This window comes from Oncorhynchus gorbuscha, linkage group LG10 (assembly GCF_021184085.1).
Source record: "Oncorhynchus gorbuscha isolate QuinsamMale2020 ecotype Even-year linkage group LG10, OgorEven_v1.0, whole genome shotgun sequence".
In the NCBI taxonomy this organism is placed as follows: Eukaryota; Metazoa; Chordata; class Actinopteri; order Salmoniformes; family Salmonidae; genus Oncorhynchus; species Oncorhynchus gorbuscha.
In genome coordinates this window covers 82,228,515-82,247,270 of record NC_060182.1, presented here as the reverse complement: position 1 = coordinate 82,247,270, position 18,756 = coordinate 82,228,515, and the positions used below count along the sequence as shown (strand labels likewise).

At 41.7% G+C, this 18,756-nt stretch overlaps 1 protein-coding gene across 4 annotated transcripts in view; it reads right to left on the bottom strand.

The window, feature by feature from the left end:
• Positions 1-18,756, bottom strand: part of LOC124046644 (AT-rich interactive domain-containing protein 4A-like) — a 51,344-nt gene that overhangs the window by 12,119 nt on the left and 20,469 nt on the right. For 3 of the 4 annotated variants that reach the window (XM_046367255.1, XM_046367258.1, XM_046367256.1), the window contains exons 9-16: positions 17,291-17,370; positions 17,006-17,082; positions 16,697-16,863; positions 7,660-7,735; positions 7,209-7,303; positions 6,692-6,789; positions 6,161-6,443; positions 5,678-5,937 (exon numbers count right to left, since the gene is read on the bottom strand). In XM_046367255.1, the coding sequence (XP_046223211.1) occupies positions 5,678-5,937; positions 6,161-6,443; positions 6,692-6,789; positions 7,209-7,303; positions 7,660-7,735; positions 16,697-16,863; positions 17,006-17,082; positions 17,291-17,370 (1,136 nt within the window). The remainder of the gene's footprint in view (positions 1-5,677; positions 5,938-6,160; positions 6,444-6,691; positions 6,790-7,208; positions 7,304-7,659; positions 7,736-16,696; positions 16,864-17,005; positions 17,083-17,290; positions 17,371-18,756) is intronic. The other variant, XM_046367257.1, reaches the window with a different exon arrangement.

Below are 18,756 nucleotides of genomic sequence, written 5' to 3'. Positions count from 1 at the left end.
CAGAAAAGCTTAGCCTGACGACGCATGATCCTGAATTTAGTTCCGCTGCTCTATCGACGATCACTGTCTGTTCCTTGTCTGAAACTGACATCCTAGAATTTGTTTGTGTGACGTCAAAATAAGTGACGAACAAAACCAATTCAACAGGGATTAACCTGTTAAGTCGACCCTCTACTTTTTCGAACATTCTGTTAAAAATCGTGCAACATTTCAGCGCCCTGCTACTCATGTCAGGAATATAGTATATGCATATTGTTAGTATGTGTGGATAGCAAACACTCTGACGTTTCTAAAACTGGTTAAATCACGGCTGTGACTTTAACAGAGCGTGAGTTTCATCGAATAGCGCAGGAAAACCTGATCACTGAAAATGGAAATAAATATCCTTGTGCTTACTTCCAGGAATTGTTCAAAGTGAACCAAATTACATGAGACCGAGGTTTCAGCGCCTACAGCTACCACACGTTGTCTAGAGTCTTGTCATTTGATTCGCAATTGATTCTTCGTCTAACCGGTTCAAGGGAACTCCTTCCCTCCGTTCTCCGACCGGATGTTTTGGTCGAGCTCTCTCGGCCATGTTTTTTTTCAGACGACACCTATAGAAGTTACATCGCCTCCTGATGAATTTTATCGCTTATTAACAGGTACTAATACCTAAAGTTGCATTACAAAAGTATTTCGAAGTGTTTTGTGAAAGTTTATCGTCGACTTTTTGAATTTTAAAAAATGACGTTACGTTATGAAACGCTCTTTTTTTCCCCGTTTATCATACAGTCTACATAGAACGATATCTAGGCTATATATGGACCGATTTAATCGAAAAAAAGACCCAATAGTGATTATTGGACATCTAGGAGTGCCAACAAAGAAGATGGTCAAAGGTAATGAATGTTTTATATTTTATTGTGCGGTTTGTGTAGCACCGAATATGCTAATTATTTTGTTTACGTCCCCTGCGGGTCTTTTGTGGTGTTACATGCTATCAGATAATAGCTTCTCATGCTTTCGCCGAAAAGCATTTTAAAAATCTGACTTGTTGCCTGGATTCACAACGAGTGTAGCTTTAATTCAATACCCTGCATGTGTATTTTAATGAACGTTTGAGTTTTAACTAATACTATTAGCATTTAGCGTAGTGCATTTGCATTTCCAGAGCTCTAGATGGGACGCCTGCGTGCCAGGTAGGAGCAAGTGGTTAACCAAACAGAGTATCAACGTTGATGACATAATTTTGTAGGACGGCTCTGGCCATACCGATCAGTTTCTAGGACCAATCAAAACGGTCAGAATGTGTTAGCATTCCAGAAGACGTCAGGGAGGGAGGAAAATCCAGGGCCTTGTTCAGTTGACCAACAATCTCGAATGTTGCATATAGAAATGCCATGAATAGAGCCAATGTGATTCCTTATTGTACATGTCAGAGGCATGTTTGATCTAAAATGTTCCGTCCTGCTGAACACTCCCCAGACTCACTGTAGAGAAAGAACATTAGTGGGCCAGGCGTTTGGTCCTGAGCAATGTGGATGGGTAGCCAGGCAACAGAAAAGTTGTCCCAAATACCCTTTTAAAATGTTTAGTAACGCAACCCATGCTTACTTACGGTGCCCATTCACAAAAATAAAGCTAGCTGCTTATCTTTAGCTGCACACCCTTGCCTAAACTATCCCTAATCATAACTTGAATCAAAAAGGTGATTGTGTAAATTGTGTAAAAAAAAGCCGTTGTTAGCTAGCCTCCAAAAGCAGGTTACTATCACCATTAACACTGGTCCAAAGCTTCAGAAAATATTCATACCCCTTGACTGATTCCAGTGTTACAGCCTGAATCCAACATGTATTAAATGTATTTATCACCCATCGACACACAATACCCCATAAAAGTGAAAACATTGTTTAAATGTTTATTGAAAATAAAATCTCATTTACAGAAGTATTCACACCCAAGTCATTACTTAGTAAAAGCACAGCTGTGAGTGTCTGGGTAAGTCTAAGCGCTTTCAACACCTGGATTGTGCAACATTTGCCCATTTTTCTTTTCAAAATGCATCAAGCTCTCTCAAATTGGTTGTTGATCTTTGCTAGACAACCATTTCAGGTCTTGTCATAGATTTGAAGTAGATTTAAATCAAAACTGTTCCATGGCCACTCAGGAACATTCAGTCTTTTTGGTAAGGTGGGTGACCTTGTGTTTTAGGTTATTGTTCTGCTGAAAGGGGAATTTATTTACCAGTGTCTAGAAGAAAGCCGACTGAACCAGGTTTTCCTCTAGGATTTGACCTGTGCTTAGAGCCATACGGTTTATATATTTTTATCCTGAAAAACTCCCCAGTTGTTAACAATTTCAAGCATACCAAATAACATGATGCAGCCAACACTCTGCTTGAAAATATAGAGAGTGGTACTCAGTAATGTGTTGAATTAGATTTGCCCCAAACAAAACACTTTGTATTCAGGACAAAAAGTTAATTGGTTTGCAGTATTACTTATTGCAAACAGGATGCATGTTTTGGAACATCTGCACAGGCTTCCTGCTTTTACCTGTCAATTAGGTTCGTATTGTGGAGTACCTACAATGTTGTTGATCCATCCTCAGTTTTTTCATTTTATTATTTTATTTCACCTTTATTTAACCAGGTAGGCTAGTTGAGAACAAGTTCTTATTTACAACTGCGACCTGGCCAAGATAAAACAAAGCAGTGTGACAGAAACAACAGAGTTACACAGACTAAACAAGCGTACGTATTGTCAATACCACAATAGGAAAAAAATAAAGTCTATACACAGTTTGTGCAAATGACATCAGGAGGTATGGCAATAAATAGCCCATAGTAGCAAAGGAATTACAATTTAGCAGATTAAAACACTGGAGTGATAGATGAGCAGATGATGGTGTTTTAGTGATACTGGTGTGCAAAAGAGCAGCAAAGTAAATACAAACAATATGGGGACGAGGTAGGTAGATTGGGTGGGCTATTTACAGATTGACTATGTACAGCTGCAGCGATCGGTTAGCTGCTCAGATTGTTTTTAAACTTTAAGCATCAGCAATCTACAATGAATCCTTTTTAAAATTATGGTTCTAACACAAAATTTGGAAAATGTCAAGGGGTGTGAATACTTTCTAAAGGCACTGTAGTTGGAGCAGCTGACAGCTTGACAGAACTCTGTTCATAAAGACGCAAACGCTAATTTTCATCAAAACTCTGGGCAGGACACATTTGCTTTACCCTGGTAGGCCAGGCTACTCAAAGGTTCTCTACAGACTCCTTTTCTGTGATCAAACAAAAGCATCCTGCAGTAATGTCACAAAAGAACCTTGGGCCCCACGTAGAGCCATCACAACGAGGCTCTCAAACGCAGTGAAGAAGCTTTCAGCCAGTACTACCTGGCACTACTCCAATTTCACATGATAGAAATGAGACTCATTCATTAGTTCACACTGTAGCAAAATGTTTTGCAACAAAAATGTGAGTTTCTTATTGGGTAAAACCTGTTAGGGATGTTGGTTCCTGCACAGGAACCAAATCAGCTGAAATTTCAGAGCGATAAAATGCAAACTTTCATTAAAACACACACGCAAGATACTCAATTAAAGCTACAATCGTTGTGAATCTAGCCAACATGTCAGATTTGTAAAATGCTTTTCGGCGAAAGCATGAGAAGCTATTATCTGATAGCATGCACCCTGAATACCTGAACGAGACCTAAACAAAAGATTTTGCAGTAGCCGGCGCTACACAATACGCAGAAATGAAATATAAAACATTCATTACCTTTGACAAGCTTCTTTGTTGGCACTCCTATATGTCCCATAAACATCACAATTGGGTCTTTTTCCCGATTAAATCCGTCATTGTATAGCCAAAATGTCATTTTATGAAGGCCGGTCTGATCCAGGAAAATTCACCTTTACAAGAGGCAAAGTCACTTAAAATTAAAAAAGTTGCCTATTTTATTTTACCTTTATTTAACCAGGCAAGTCAGTTAAGAACACATTCTTATTTTCAATGACGGCCAGGGAACAGTGGGTTAACTGCCTGTTCAGGGGCAGAACGACAGATTTGTACCTTGTCAGCTCGGGGGTTTGAACTCGCAACCTTCCGGTTACTAGTCCAACGCTCTAACCACTAGGCTACGCTGCCTATAAACTTTTACAAATCACTTCAAACTACTTTTGTAAACCAACTTTAGGTATTAATAAACGTCAATAATTGATCAAATTGATCACGGGTCGATCTGTATTCGATAGCAGCAAGTCTTGAAATCATCGTCCATTTTTCCACTTTCATAACTTCCTCCGGTGCGCCCCAAGACAGGAAGTGTCTATACATCATCTCACCAAAGATAAACCAGCCATGAAATGCCAGTACTGGCGACATCGTGTGGAAGCTGTAGGCATTGTAATGGGAACCTCATCTATTTTCTATCGCCTTAGACAATACATTGACTGGCGGATTAATATTTTTGTTTTTGTTTTTGGTGAACAGTTTTCCCTGGGATTTTTACTCCTAAACACGTTCTGTTAGACACAATTTAACCAGTTTTAGAGACTTCAGTGTGTTGTCTATACACACATACTTATATGCATATACTATATTCCTGGCATGAGTAGCAGGACTTTGAAATGTTGCGCGATTTTTAACAAAAAGCTGCGAAAATTCGCAACATCCCTAACAGGTTTTAAGCTAGGTCTTCTCTCCCGGTTTCAAACAGTTTGCATCTTAGTGAATACAGTGAGCTCTGCACACTACAGCAAAAGAAATGAGCTGTTTCTAAAAATATTAAAATAATGTCTCAGACTATAACAGAATTGACATGGCAGACGAAAACCACAAGGGAAAAAAATAAGTTCTGCTTGGTTTGAGGTCCAAGGCGCTTACAATGGAAAGCAAAAGGTCCTATGTAATTCCGGCTCCCAAATTTCAATGCATATGGCTTCCACTAGATGTCAACAGTCTTCATTCAAGGTTTCAGGCTCGTTTATTGAAAAGCGAGCAAGAATTTTGAGTTTTTGTGAAGAGAGCACCGGAACAATATCAGTCTTTCGGCACGCGAGGAGAGGAAGAGGGCGTGCGCTTACTAATTTTACTTTTCTATTGAACATACTACTTTCCGTATGAAATATTATAGTTCATTTACATTTTAGGGTACCTGAGGATTGTGTAAAAACGTTGTTTGACTTGTTTGGACTAAGTTTAGCGGTAGATTTTTCGACTCCTTTGTCTGCATGTTGAACGAGTAGATTACTGAAATCGATGGTGCCAACTAAACTGACTTTTGGAAGACAGAAGGATTTTATCTAACAAAACGACCATTCATGTTGTAGCTGGGAACCTTGGGATTGCAAACAGAGGAAGATCTTCAAAAGTAAGTGATTTATTTAATCGCCATTTGTGATTTTGTGAAGCCTGTGCTGGTTGAAAAATATGTTGATGTGGGGCGCCGTCATCAGACATGGTATGCTTTCGCTGTAAAGCCTATTGTAAATCGGACAATTCAGTTAGATTAGCAAGAATGTAAGTTTTTAAATGATATAAGATACTTATGTTCATGAATGTTTAATATTATTTATTTGAATTGCACGCCCTCCAATTTCACCAGACGTTGTCGACTGGTGTCCCTATCCCTAAGAAGTTTTTAATATTACACTGTTATGTTTCATTAACATTTAACTGTACCCTTCTCCAACTCTCCTCTCGCCGTCCTCATCCTCCCCTTCGTCCTCAGACTCTTTATCGGACTCCTCCAAAAGTCGGCTGCATCCATTCCCCTGGGTGTCCCCTCCGTCTGACCTGCTGCTCTCTTTTTGACCACCCGTCTCCTCTCCGCTGGTCTCGCCCACACCCAGACCACTTGGCTCCTGCTCTTTGATCTTCTCCAGCTTGACAGGCTCCTTCACCTCAGCTTTGACCGGGGTCACAGTGCACCGTCTCCTCCCCTGAGGGAAAGGATAGAGAAGAGATTAGTGTCTGGAACTCAGGGGGAAAAAACTATATAGTACAGCGCTTTCACACTTTCTCCTCAAAACGCATTGGATGAAAAGATCAGAGGGGATGAACCCCAGTTCAATTCATTTTGAGAAGGCGAATTGGGAGGAAATCTAAGAGTTCGAAAAAGTAAATCAGCACAAAGGACAAAAGTTGCTTTTGAGAACTCCTAACCCTGGGAGAGGCGATATCTTTGTGGCTCTCTTTGTCGCTCTCACTCCCCGACTCAGCCTCCTCCTGGGAAGGCTTGTCCTCTGTGGCTGCAGCAGACTCATTCTGGACGGGTGGTGTTGGGCCCTTGCCAACCTTATCTTTGTCCTTCACCTTCACCTCAGGGACCTGGGCAGCCTTCTGCTCTGACTGGGAGGGCTGGGGCACTGGACGAGCCTCGTTGTGGTGGATGGTCCTGAACACAATGCAGGCTGAGCGGCAGTACTCCTCAAAGCCATACAGGTACCTACACACACACAGTAAATGTCACTCACCACACACTTCTAAATAATCTTGGTGCAAAAAACTGAAATATCCATCAATCAAATGTATTTATATAGCCTTATAGTAATCCGTCCTAGAAGACAGTTTCAATTTATCATGCCAAGACGTTGAGTGCATTTCTCAACATCAACGCAAATGACTCATCTTCAAAAGAAAGACGTGTCTGGTAAAGAGTGCTTGTCAGTCTGAGTGAAGTGAATCAGCACCTACTTTCTGTAGGCAGTCTTCACATTGTAGGAGGCAGCAGAGTTTAGGATGGGAATGCCCAGGTCCATGTAGATTTGTTTCCACACAGATCCACTTTCAATCTGCAAATAACAACCATCAACGTAACATATGAATAATCATTAATGTAGGCCACGCTATATCAAGAATATCTTCAACTAAACAAACAGGGAGGTAAAGTGAGACAAAATGCTACCAATATCACTTGATCGAGAAGCAGTCCAAATTGTTAAGTCATTTCAGGCCTATTGTTTTCTATGCCCTCATAATAGCTGACGTGCAGAACACCAGCCAGACAGCCCCATCCATGACCTTCATAGTCCACTAAAAAGCTACATGCTGCAATTCTGCTTATAGAGGCAGAGGAGAGACAAAGCTTGAGAGAACGGGCTGTTCACATTAGATGATGAGACCAGACAGTCTGCCTGCCTGCCACTGCAGTGAGGAGAACTCGGATGAAAGAGGCAGGGGGGTGTTAGCTGTACAGATGAGATGCACTCACTTTGTCACAGCCCCCCTGCTGGTAGACTAGCCTGAAGAGCTTGAAGAGGTTCAGATCCTTGTAGCCGAGCACAGGAGGCTTGTTAATTGGTGTCCCTGAGGAGGAGATGTGGAGAAGAGCAGTGAGAAGAAAAGTAGCACATTCTAGGGCATTCTAAATCACAGGAACATCGTTCTTATTTCATATGTTGTCGTTGAATGACTGATAAGGATGCATTGTGTGATTTAAAAAAACTGCAGTAAAATCAAATGAAGGATGGATGGGGCATTCAGAGCCAGAGCCGGTAAGGTAGTGTGTGCGCGCTTGCAGTAAAGTGTTGTGCGCTGTAAAAGTCATGAAAGATCACCAATGGGCCCTGGTCAAAAGTAGGGCACTATATAGGAAATAGGGTGCTATTTGAGACAGACAGGGAAAACACAGGAAGATAAATGGGACAGGGCTGAAGGCTCACCTCGATCCTCCATGAACTTATACAACTGCTGCAGGAAGTGATCCCTCTCCTCTGGGTCCGCCTCATCCTCAGGCTGCTGGGAAGGTAAACGTAACACTCCTTGGTTAAAATAGGCAAATGAGGCATCAACCGACGATATCTTGTGTTAGTCATTAACTGTCAGCGAATGTGCTGTTATTCTGACAAGGTCTCTCGACAAATATATTTTAGTCCTAAATACAAATCATTTGAAAAAATAAAAAGGTAAAGTTTTTAAAGAGACGGAAGACAATGAAAAGCTGTGAGTAGACAAGGCATGGAAGTAAAAACCAATCAGTCCTGACATAGCTACATTCCTGTAGAGTTAGCAATGCTATTATTTACATAAGCATTACATAAGCATTTGTATTGAGCTCAAGGTGCACTCTGTTTACATTGATCATCCTTTAGATGTTTCTACAACTTGATTGGAGTCCACCTGAGGTAAATTCAATTGATTGGACATGATTTGGAAAGGCACACACCTGTCTATATAAAGGTCCCTCAGTTGACAGTACATGTCAGAGCAAAAACCAAGCCATGAGGTCGAAGCAATTGTCCGTAGAGCGCCAAGACAGGAATATGCCGAGGTACGGATCAAGTGAAGGGTTGCAAAACATTTATGCAGGATTGAAGGTCCAAGAACAGTGGCCTTCATCATTCTTAAATGGAAGAAGTTATGGACCCCCAAGAGTATTCCTTAGAGCTTGCCGCCCGGACAAACTGAGCAATCGAGGGAGAAGAGTCTTGGTCAGGGAGATGACCAAGAATCCGATGGTCACTGACAGAGCTGTGGAGATCTAAAAACCTTCCAGAAGGACAACCATCTCCGCAGCACTCCACCAATCAAATTTATGGTAGAGTGCCCAGATGGAAGCCACGCCTCAGTAAAAAAAGGCAGATGACAGCTCACTTGGAGTCTGCCAAAATGTACCTAAAGGACTCAGACCATGAGAAACAAGAGTGTCTGGCCTGATGAAACAAAGATTGAAACAAACTACTTCGACTGAATACCAAGCGTCACGTCTGGAGAACACCGTAGGGATGGTGCCAGGTTAAGCATGGTGGTGCAGCATCATGCTGGGGGGACTTTTTTTTTTTTTATCGGCTGGGACTGAAACACTAGTGAGGATCGAGGCAAAGATGAACGGAGTAAAGTCCAGAGAGATCCTTGATGAAAACATGCACCAGAGCACACAGGAGCTCAGACTGGAGCGAAGGCTAACCTTCCCACAGGACAATGACCCTAAGCAAACAGCCAAGACAACGCAGGAGTGGCTTCGGGACAAGTCTCAGAATGTCCTTGAGTGGCCCAGCCAGAGGTCAGACTTGAACCCGAAAGAACATCTCTGGAGAGACCTGAAAATAGCTGTGAAGCGATGCTCCCCATCGAACCTGAGAAGACCTTGAGAGGATCTGCAGAGAAGAATGGGAGAAAAATCACCAAATACAGGTATGCCAAGCATGTAGCATCATACCCAAGAATACCAGAGGATGTAATTGCTGCCAAAAGGTGCTTTAACTTTTTATGGCTGCAGGGGCAGTATTGAGTAGCTTGGATGAAAAGGTGCCCATTGTAAACGGCCAGCTCCTCATCCTCAGTTGCTAATATATGCATATTATTATTAGTATTGGATAGAAAACACTGAAGTTTCTAAAACTGTTTGAATTATGTCTCAGTATAACAGAACTCATATTGCAGGCAAAACCTTGAGAAATTCCACTTCTTGTTTGTATTTTTTCTGGGGGTGGCAGATTTTCAACCAAGCTCTTATTGAAATTACAGAGATATGGATGAGTTCTCTAGATGGATGAGTTCTTCCACTAGATGTCAACAGTCAATAGAACTTTGTCTGATGACTAATGTGAAGGGGGGGGGGGTCGAATGAGAGAGAAAAGTCACCACTGCCACGAGTTGACCATGCATTCACCAAGCGCTTGAACAGGTGAAGGACCTGCGTTCCACCGGTCATCTGAAGTCATTCTAATTCTCCGGTTGGAACGTTATTCAAGATATATGTAAACAACATTCTAAAGATTGATTCAGTACATCGTTTGACATGTTTCTACTGACTGTTACGGAACTTTTGGACATTGTCAGGTTATAGTGGACACACTGTGACTTTGGAATTGTTTACCAAACGCGCTAACCAAAGTAGCTAATTGGACATACAACATTTTCGAACAAATCAAGCATTTATTGTGGACCTGGGATTTCTAGGACTGCATTCTGATGAAGTTTATCAAAGGTAAGGAAACATTTATCATGTATTTTCTGGTTTCTGTTGACTCCAACATGGAGGCTAATTTTTCTATTGTTCTGAGCGCCGTCTCAGATTAATGCATGGGTTTCTTTTTCCGTAAAGATTTTTTGAAATCTGACACAGTGGTTTCATTAAGGAGAGGTATATCTATAATTCCATGTGTATAACTTCTATTATCATCTACATTTATGATGAGTATTTCTGTTGAAACGATGTGGCTATGCAAAAATCACTTGATGTTTTTGGAACTAGTGAATGGAATGCTCCAAAGTAAACTAGATTTTCTGATATGAACTTTATCAAACAAAACATGCATGTATATAGAGCCATGCTCTACCAACTGAGCTACAGAAGGACCACAACAAAGCCTACCATCAGTAACACACTATGCCGCCAGGGACTTATATCCTGCAGTGCCAGACGTGTCCCCCTGCTTAACTTCTTCGATATAGGGGGCGCTCTTTTAATTTTTGGATAAAAATATGTTCCCGTTTTAAACAAGATATTTTGTCACGAAAAGATGCTCGACTATGCATCTAATTGACAGCTTTGGAAAGAAAACACTGACGTTTCCAAAACTGCAAAGATATTATCTGTGAGTGCCACAGAACTGATGCTACAGGCAAAACCAAGATGAAATTTCAAACAGGAAATGCCCAGATTTTGAAGGCGCTGTGTTCCAATGTCTCCTTATATGGCTGTGAATGCGCCAGGAATGAGCCTACACTTTCTGTCGTTTCCCCAAGGTGTCTGCAGCATTGTGACGTATTTGTAGGCATATCATTGGAAGATTGACTATAAGAGACTACATTTACTAGGTGCCCGCTTGGTGTCCTCTGTCGAAATTATTGCGTAATCTCCAGCTGCGTGTATTTTTCTATTTGCTTCAGAGGAGAAACCCAAGTGCCACGAATGATTTATCATCGAATAGATATGTGAAAAACACCTTGAGGATTGATTCTAAACAACGTTTGCCATGTTTCTGTCGATATTATGGAGTTAATTTGGAAAAAAGTTTGGCGTTGTAATGACTGAATTTTCGTTTTTTTTTCTTAGCCAAACGTGATGAACAAAATGGAGCGATTTCTCCTACACAAATAATATTTTTGGAAAAACTGAACATTTGCTATCTGAGTCTCCTCATTGAAAACATCCGAAGTTCTTCAAAGGTAAATTATTTTATTTTAATGCTTTTCTTGTTTTTGTGAAAATGTTGCCTGCTTAATGCTATGCTAGCTATCAATACACTTACACAAATGCTTGTGTAGCTATGGTTGAAAAGCATATTTTGAAAATCTGAGATGAGTGTTGTTAACAAAAGGCTAAGCTTGTGAGTGAATTTATTTCTTACATTTCATTTGCGATTTTCATGAATAGTTAACGTTGCGTTATGGTAATGAGCTTGAGGCTGTGATTACGCTCCCGGATACAGGAGTGTAATCGCAAGAAGTTAAGCCAGTACATGTCCCAGCCTGTCTGAAGTTTGCTAGAGAGCATTTGGATGATCCAGAAGAAGATTGGGAGAATGTCATATGTCAGATGAAACCAAACTATAACTTTTTGGTAAAAACTCAACTCGTCGTGTTTGGAGGACAAAGAATGCTGAGTTGCATCCAAAGAACACCATGCCTACTGTGAAGCATGGGGGTGGAAACATCATGCTTTGGGGCTGTTTTTCTGCAAAGGGACCAGGACGACTGATCCGTGTAAAGGAAAGAATGAATGGGGCCATGTATCGTGAGATTTTTGAGTGAAAACCTTCCATCAGCAAGGGCATTGAAGATGAAACGTGGCTGGGTCTTTCAGCATGACAATGATCCCAAACACACCGCCCGGGCAACGAAGGAGTGGCTTCGTAAGAAGCATTTCAAGGTCCTGGAGTGGCCTAGCCAGTCTCCAGATCTCAACCCCATAGAAAATCTTTGGAGGGAGTTGAAAGTCCGTGTTGCCCAGCAACAGCCCCAAAACATCACTGCTCTAGAGGAGATCTGCATGGAGGAATGTGCCAAAATACCAGCAACAGTGTGAGAACTTACAGAAAACGTTTGACCTCTCATTGCCAACAAAGGGTATATAAAAGTTTTGAGAAACTTTTGTTATTGACCAAATACTTTATTTTCCACCATAATTTGCAAATAAATTAATAAAAAATCCTACAATGTGATTTTCTGGATTTTTTTTTCTTCTCAATTTGTCTGTCAGTTAAAGTGTACCTATGATGAAAATTACAGGCCTCATCTTAAGTGGGAGAACTTGCATAATTGGTGGCTGACTAAATACTTTTTTGCCCCACTGTGTTCTAGGTCAGACCTGTCCAGAGTAGTGATGCTAGTCGGGCGGGAGGGTGCGGGCAGCAATCAGTTGAAGAGCATGCACTTAAAAGCAGTTGGAGAACTCGGAATGAGTGTTGTATGGAATTGAAGCTCGTTTGGAGGTTTGTTTGCGCAGTGTCCAAAGAAGGGCCGTTAGATTAGCATATAATTTTCTGACCATTTGGAATTGTGTAAACCACAGCATAGCAAAGCTTTACAAACAGACGACTTTGTGATTTTGTTTATCCGACGTGTTTGCATGAGGCTTGGTGCTCATGGAATCAGTAGGCTATTAAACAAGCACTCGAACAAGCAACAGAAGCAGGATCTGTTTTATTTCTGTAGATGTGCATTTAGAAATTATTCAGACGCCTTGACTTTCCACATTTTGTTACATTACCACCTTATTCGAAAATTGATTGAATCGTTTTTTTCTTCATCAATCTACACACACTACCCCATAATGACAAAGCCAAAACATGTTTTTAGAGATATTTGCAAATCACATTTTACATAAGTATAAGACCCTTTACTCAGTACTTTAACTTGTTATGGCTGCAATCCCGCTAACGGGATCGATATGACAACTACCAGTGAAAATAGAGGGTGCCAAATTCAAACCACTGAAATCTCATAATTACAATTCCTAAAACATACATGTGTCTTTTTTCATTTTAAAGTTCATCTTGTTGTTAATCCCACCAAAGTGTGGATTTTTAAATATGCTTTTCAGCTAAACAAACATTATGTTAGGTCTCCACCAAACCACAATAAGCACAGCCATTTTCCAGCAAAATATAGCATTCACAAAAAGCAGAAATAGAGAAAATTAATCACTAACCTTGAATTATCTTCATCAGATGACACTCATAGGACTTCATGTTACTCTGTTTTGTCACCAAAGCCCCATATACTACCCACTACTGCGACCTGTATGCTCTCGTTGGCTGGACCTCACTACATATTCGTCGCCAAACCCACTGGCTCCAGATCATCTATAAGTCTATGCTAGGTAAAGCTCCGCCTTATCTCAGCTCACTGGTCACCATAGCAACATCCACCCATAGCACGCGCTCCAGCAGGTATATTGCACTGGTCATCCCCAAAGCCTTTCCTTCCAAGTCTCTGCTGCAATGACTGGAACAAATTGCAAAAGTCACTGAAACTGGAGACTTATCTCCCTCTAACTTTAAGCATCAGCTGTAAGAACAGCTTACCAACCACTGTACCTGTACTTGTCGACCGATTATGATTTATTTTACGCCGATACCGATTATATGAGGACCCAAAAAAAGCAGATACCGATTAATCGGCCGCTTAAAATATATATATATATTATAATAATGACAATTTCAACAATACTGAATGGACACTTATTTGAACTTAATACATCAATCAAACCAATTTAGCCTCATAAATAATGAAACATGTTCAATTTGGTTTAAATAATGCTAAAACAAAGTGTTGGAGAAGTAAAAGTGCAATATGTGCCATGTAAAAAAGCTAATGTTTAAGTTCCTTGCTCAGAACATGAAAACATATGAAAGCTGGTGGTTCCTTTTAACATGAGTCTTTAATATTCCCAGGTAAGAAGTTTTAGGTTGAAGTTATTATAGGAATTATAGGACTTTCTCGCTATACCATTTGTATTTCATATACCTTTGACTATTGGATGTTCTTATAGGCACTTTAGTATTGCCAGTGTAACAGTATAGCTTCCGTCCCTCTCCTCGCTCCTCCCTGGGCTCAAACCAGGAACACAACGACAACAGCCACCCTCGAAGCAGTGTTACCCATGCAGAGCAAGGGAAACAACCACTGCAAGGCTCAGAGCGAGGGACGTTTGAAACGCTATTAGCGTGCGCTAACTGGCTAGCCATTTAACTTCAGTTACACCAGCCTCATCTCGGGAGTTGATAGGCTTGAACTCATAAACAGCGCAATGCTTGACGCACAACAAAGAGCTGCTGGCAAAACTCACAAAAGTGCTGTTTGAATGAAATTTTACTTGCCTGCTTCTGCCTACCACCGCTCAGTCAGATACTTAGATACTTGTATGCAACGCAGGACATGCTAGATAAACTAGTAATATCAACCATGTGTAGTTAACTAGTGATAGTTTTTTTATAAGATAAGTTTAATGCGAGCTAGCAACTTACCTTGGCTTACTGAATTCGCGTAACAGGCAGTCTCCTTGTGGATTGTAACGAGAGGCAGGTGGTTATAGCATTGGACTAGTTAACTGTAAGGTTGCAAGATTGGATCCTCCGAGCTGACAAGGTGAAAATCTATCGTTCTGCCCCTGAACGAGGAAGTTAACCCACCGGCATTGAAAATAAGAATGTGTTCTTAACTGACTTGCCTAGTTAAATAAATCGGCGCACAAAAACACAGATTTCCGATTATTATGAATGGCCCTAATTAAATCGGCCATTCCGATTAATCGGTCAACCCCCAACCTGTACACAACCAATCTGTAAATAGCACACCCGACTACCTCATCCCGATATTGTTACTTATCCTCTTGCACCCCAGTATCTCCATTCTCTACTTGCACATCATCAACTGCTCATCTATCATTCCAGCGTTAATGCTAAATTGTATTTTTTTGACCTCCATGGCCTATTTATTGCCTTACCTCTCTACTCTTATACATTTTCACACACTGTACATAGATTTTTCTATTGTGTTATAGACTGTGTAACTGTTGTTTTGTCGTGCTGCTTTGCTTTATCTTGGCCAGGTCGCAGTTGTAAATGAGAAGTTGTTCTCAACTGGTCTACCTGGTTAAATATATATATATATTTTAAACAGCAACTGTTTGGCATACATAACTCCTTACCTTTTTCTTGATATCCAGTATTTTTCATAACTAAGTCAAATTTATTGCACACATCCCACTTACCCTTTACCTCCTGAGCAATCAGTAAACGTTCACACAGACAATTGCCGTTATTATTTTTAAACAGCACAGCAAGTCTTAGCATGGCCAAGCACAATCAAATCAATTGCAGTCGGACTCTAGAATTTGTGTCTAAATAATTTCATCAAACAGCGCGCTTAAAGAAACAAACTAAATTTGATTTGATTAAAACATGTAGGCTGTGTCTATATGGAAAAATACACGTTTTAATTTCTACCAATCGATTAGTCTAAAGAACTCAGTTGATCAAGATGATCAGATGTTTTATTTATTCATTTTTTTAAACGCTTTTGTCAGGTACAGCCCTAGTGTTGGTGTGTAACCTATTCAAAATAACCAGGGCCATAGATATGGCTCCCTATGTACATTATTACTATATATAATAATAATAATAATAAATGCCATTTAGCAGACGCTTTTATCCAAAGCGACTTACAGTCATGTGTGCATACATTCTACGTATGGGTGGTCCCGGGAATCGAACCCACTACCCTGGCGTTACAAGCGCCATGCTCTACCAACTGAGCTACAGAAGGACCTACTTGCGGACTTGCGAACAGACACGTTCACAGTACACTGAAGTCAAATGGAGGAACTAGAAAGAAAAATCAACTATGTCCATGCCATTGTAATCAATGTAGGTTGTACTGTGTAAACTATAACATGATCGACAAACTGCTCCAGAGAAGTAAATACACAGTGAAGTGAACTTATTTCACTCATGAGAAGCAAAGCATTTGTCAAAACCAGCCGAGGTAGAAAGAAACCTTGAGGAGGAAGAGGGCCTTCCCACGAATAGGACAGCCTGGCTGGCACGCCTCCACTGGACCTCAGCCAATCCCCACAGGCCCTCTAAACGATAGGAAGTAGCTGCCGGTTGCTATGGGAACAGTGTAGGAAACCATACAAATGGTCATTTGTCCAAAGCTCTGGGAGCAGGAAGAATGAACCATTGTTGTTCCTGACTATCCCACACACTAGGAGTGTATCCCAGATGGGACCCTATTCACTATGGGCCCTGGTCAAAAGTAGTTATACTAAAAGGTAATATGGTACAATTTGGGATGCATCCAGGGTCTATTGGGAGTCTGGCTCTATCAAGGTGATTCAGTAGCCACAAGATGTCAGGGTGGGAATGCAATGAAGGCATGGTACAAGCCAACTTCATTGACAGACCAGGTAGGTGAGGTCACTACTGTTTGCAATACAACAGCTGGGTTTACACTACTCAATGTGACGGATCTCGTTTTGAACCTTATCACTGCAAAATAAGATAATAACTTACTTTTTTTCTCTCCATGAAGTAGTACCTATTATAATCTCCAAGCCCAAACGTCACAAGCAAGTTATGATGGCCACTGTTAGAACATTACACTTCAGTATACAGTCAAACAGTTGAACTAATGCTTTGTCAAAACCGATCGAAAATTCTAATTTCTGAATGTGGCAAGGTACTGGTCTAGTTAGCACCTCAAAGGAAAGTAATTTACTTGTAGGAAACAGAAGAGTGTTCTTCTTACCTCGTCATCCTCTTTCTCCTCCTCCTCCTCCTCCTCTTCTTCACTATCTTTTCCTTCCTTGTCCTCCTCCTCGTCACTGCTGGAGGATTCTAAGATCTCGCTCATGTCCATCTTCCAACTGTCAGGGACCACCTTGGTTTTGAGGAAATGCACTGCCTCGTCCAACCCTGGGAATAGCCAGAGGAAGTCCAGAGTTACAGGTACATTTTATGTCAATTCAGTTGACTTGGACAACACATTCCTCCATAGGAATGCCCATTCAGTTCTTGAACTACCTGGAGTTGAGCTCCCTAGATGAGTCATCCTTACCGTTCCTCGATGAGAACTCAGCTTTAGAGATGCTGTCCATGTTCACTTCATGGATCTCCTTTCTTGCCACAGTGCGACTGAAAAGAACAACAACATCTAAATGCATGTGCACTCAGCTACAATGATACCAATTCTGAGAATACTACAATAGCAAAAAGACATGATATTTACATTGCTCTTGGCTAGAAAATGTATGACGGGGCAAATATCAAACAAGACAATGTTTGTAAACTAACCAGAATTTCCTTAACTCTACGACACAAGAGTAGGATGAACAATGCTTACAATTTGGAGTCTGCAAATGATCTCACTAAACATTGGTCTTTCTTGACTGTCAGGTCATCATTGCAGCTGGGTGATATCACCTAGACAGAACCAATAAAGGGAAATTCAGGCGCAATTGCAAATAGTGCTGGGCAATATATTGTGAATACCGATATGGATCCACATACCGTCTATGAAGGTATTTTTATACAGTGCTCAGTAAATCAAAAGTTCAACAAGTTGGACAACGTCACTGTCAGTTTCTTCGTAGTTTGGATGAGAACAAAACCATCAGAATAGAGAATCATTAAAATCACTTAGAATTCATGTTGCCACCATTCTAGAGTCATGCACTACTCATAAGTCATATTTAGAACAGAAAACAAAGTCAAATATGAGAAAAATGAATAGTCTGTCACCCAGTCCTAATATCAAGAGGAATTGTGCTAGAAGAACCAAAGGCCAAGGAGGGTTATAATCCATTTGCTTTCAGTTTCACAATGGGTTCCATTTTTCAAGTGGTTGTATAAACCAGTAGTTTCCAACCTTTTATGAACCGTGGCACACCTTAATGGGATCAAAAATGTATATTTTTTAAAGATTAAAATGGGGTTCATCGGCACCCCATGATAGTTAATTTGTGTGTACATCTTTAAGAGTGTTCTGCGAATCTGTGCTGGAAATGTAAAATAGTGTGCGCCGGTAAAATAACTCTTTAGTTTTGAATAGTTTGGAGATGAGCGGTTTTCTGCTTTGTAAAGGGACAACCACAGACTCAAAGCCATGTTTGAGGGAGCGACAGGCAGAGGAGCTCTGTGAGAGAGCGACAGGCAGAGGGAGCTCTGTGAGAGAGCGCGACAGGCAGAGGGAGCTCTGTGAGAGAGCGCGACAGGCAGAGGGAGCTCTGTGAGAGAGCGCGACAGGCAGAGGGAGCTCTGTGAGAGAGCGACAGGCAGAGGGAGCTCTGTGAGAGAGCGCGACAGGCAGAGGGAGCTCTGTGAGAGAGCGCGACAGGCAGAGGGAGCTCTGTGAGAGAGCGCGACAGGCAGAGGGAGCTCTGTGAGAGAGCGCGACAGGCAGAGGGAGCTCTGTGAGAGAGCGCGACAGGCAGAGGGAGCTCTGTGAGAGAGCGCGACAGGCAGAGGGAGCTCTGTGAGAGAGCGCGACAGGCAGAGGGAGCTCTGTGAGAGAGCGCGACAGGCAGAGGGAGCTCTGTGAGAGAGCGCGACAGGCAGAGGGAGCTCTGTGAGAGAGCGCGACAGGCAGAGGGAGCTCTGTGAGAGAGCGCGACAGGCAGAGGGAGCTCTGTGAGAGAGCGCGACAGGCAGAGGGAGCTCTGTGAGAGAGCGCGACAGGCAGAGGGAGCTCTGTGAGAGAGCGCGACAGGCAGAGGGAGCTCTGTGAGGGCGCGCGACAGGCAGAGGGAGCTCTGTGAGGGCGCGCGACAGGCAGAGGGAGCTCTGTGAGGGCGCGCGACAGGCAGAGAG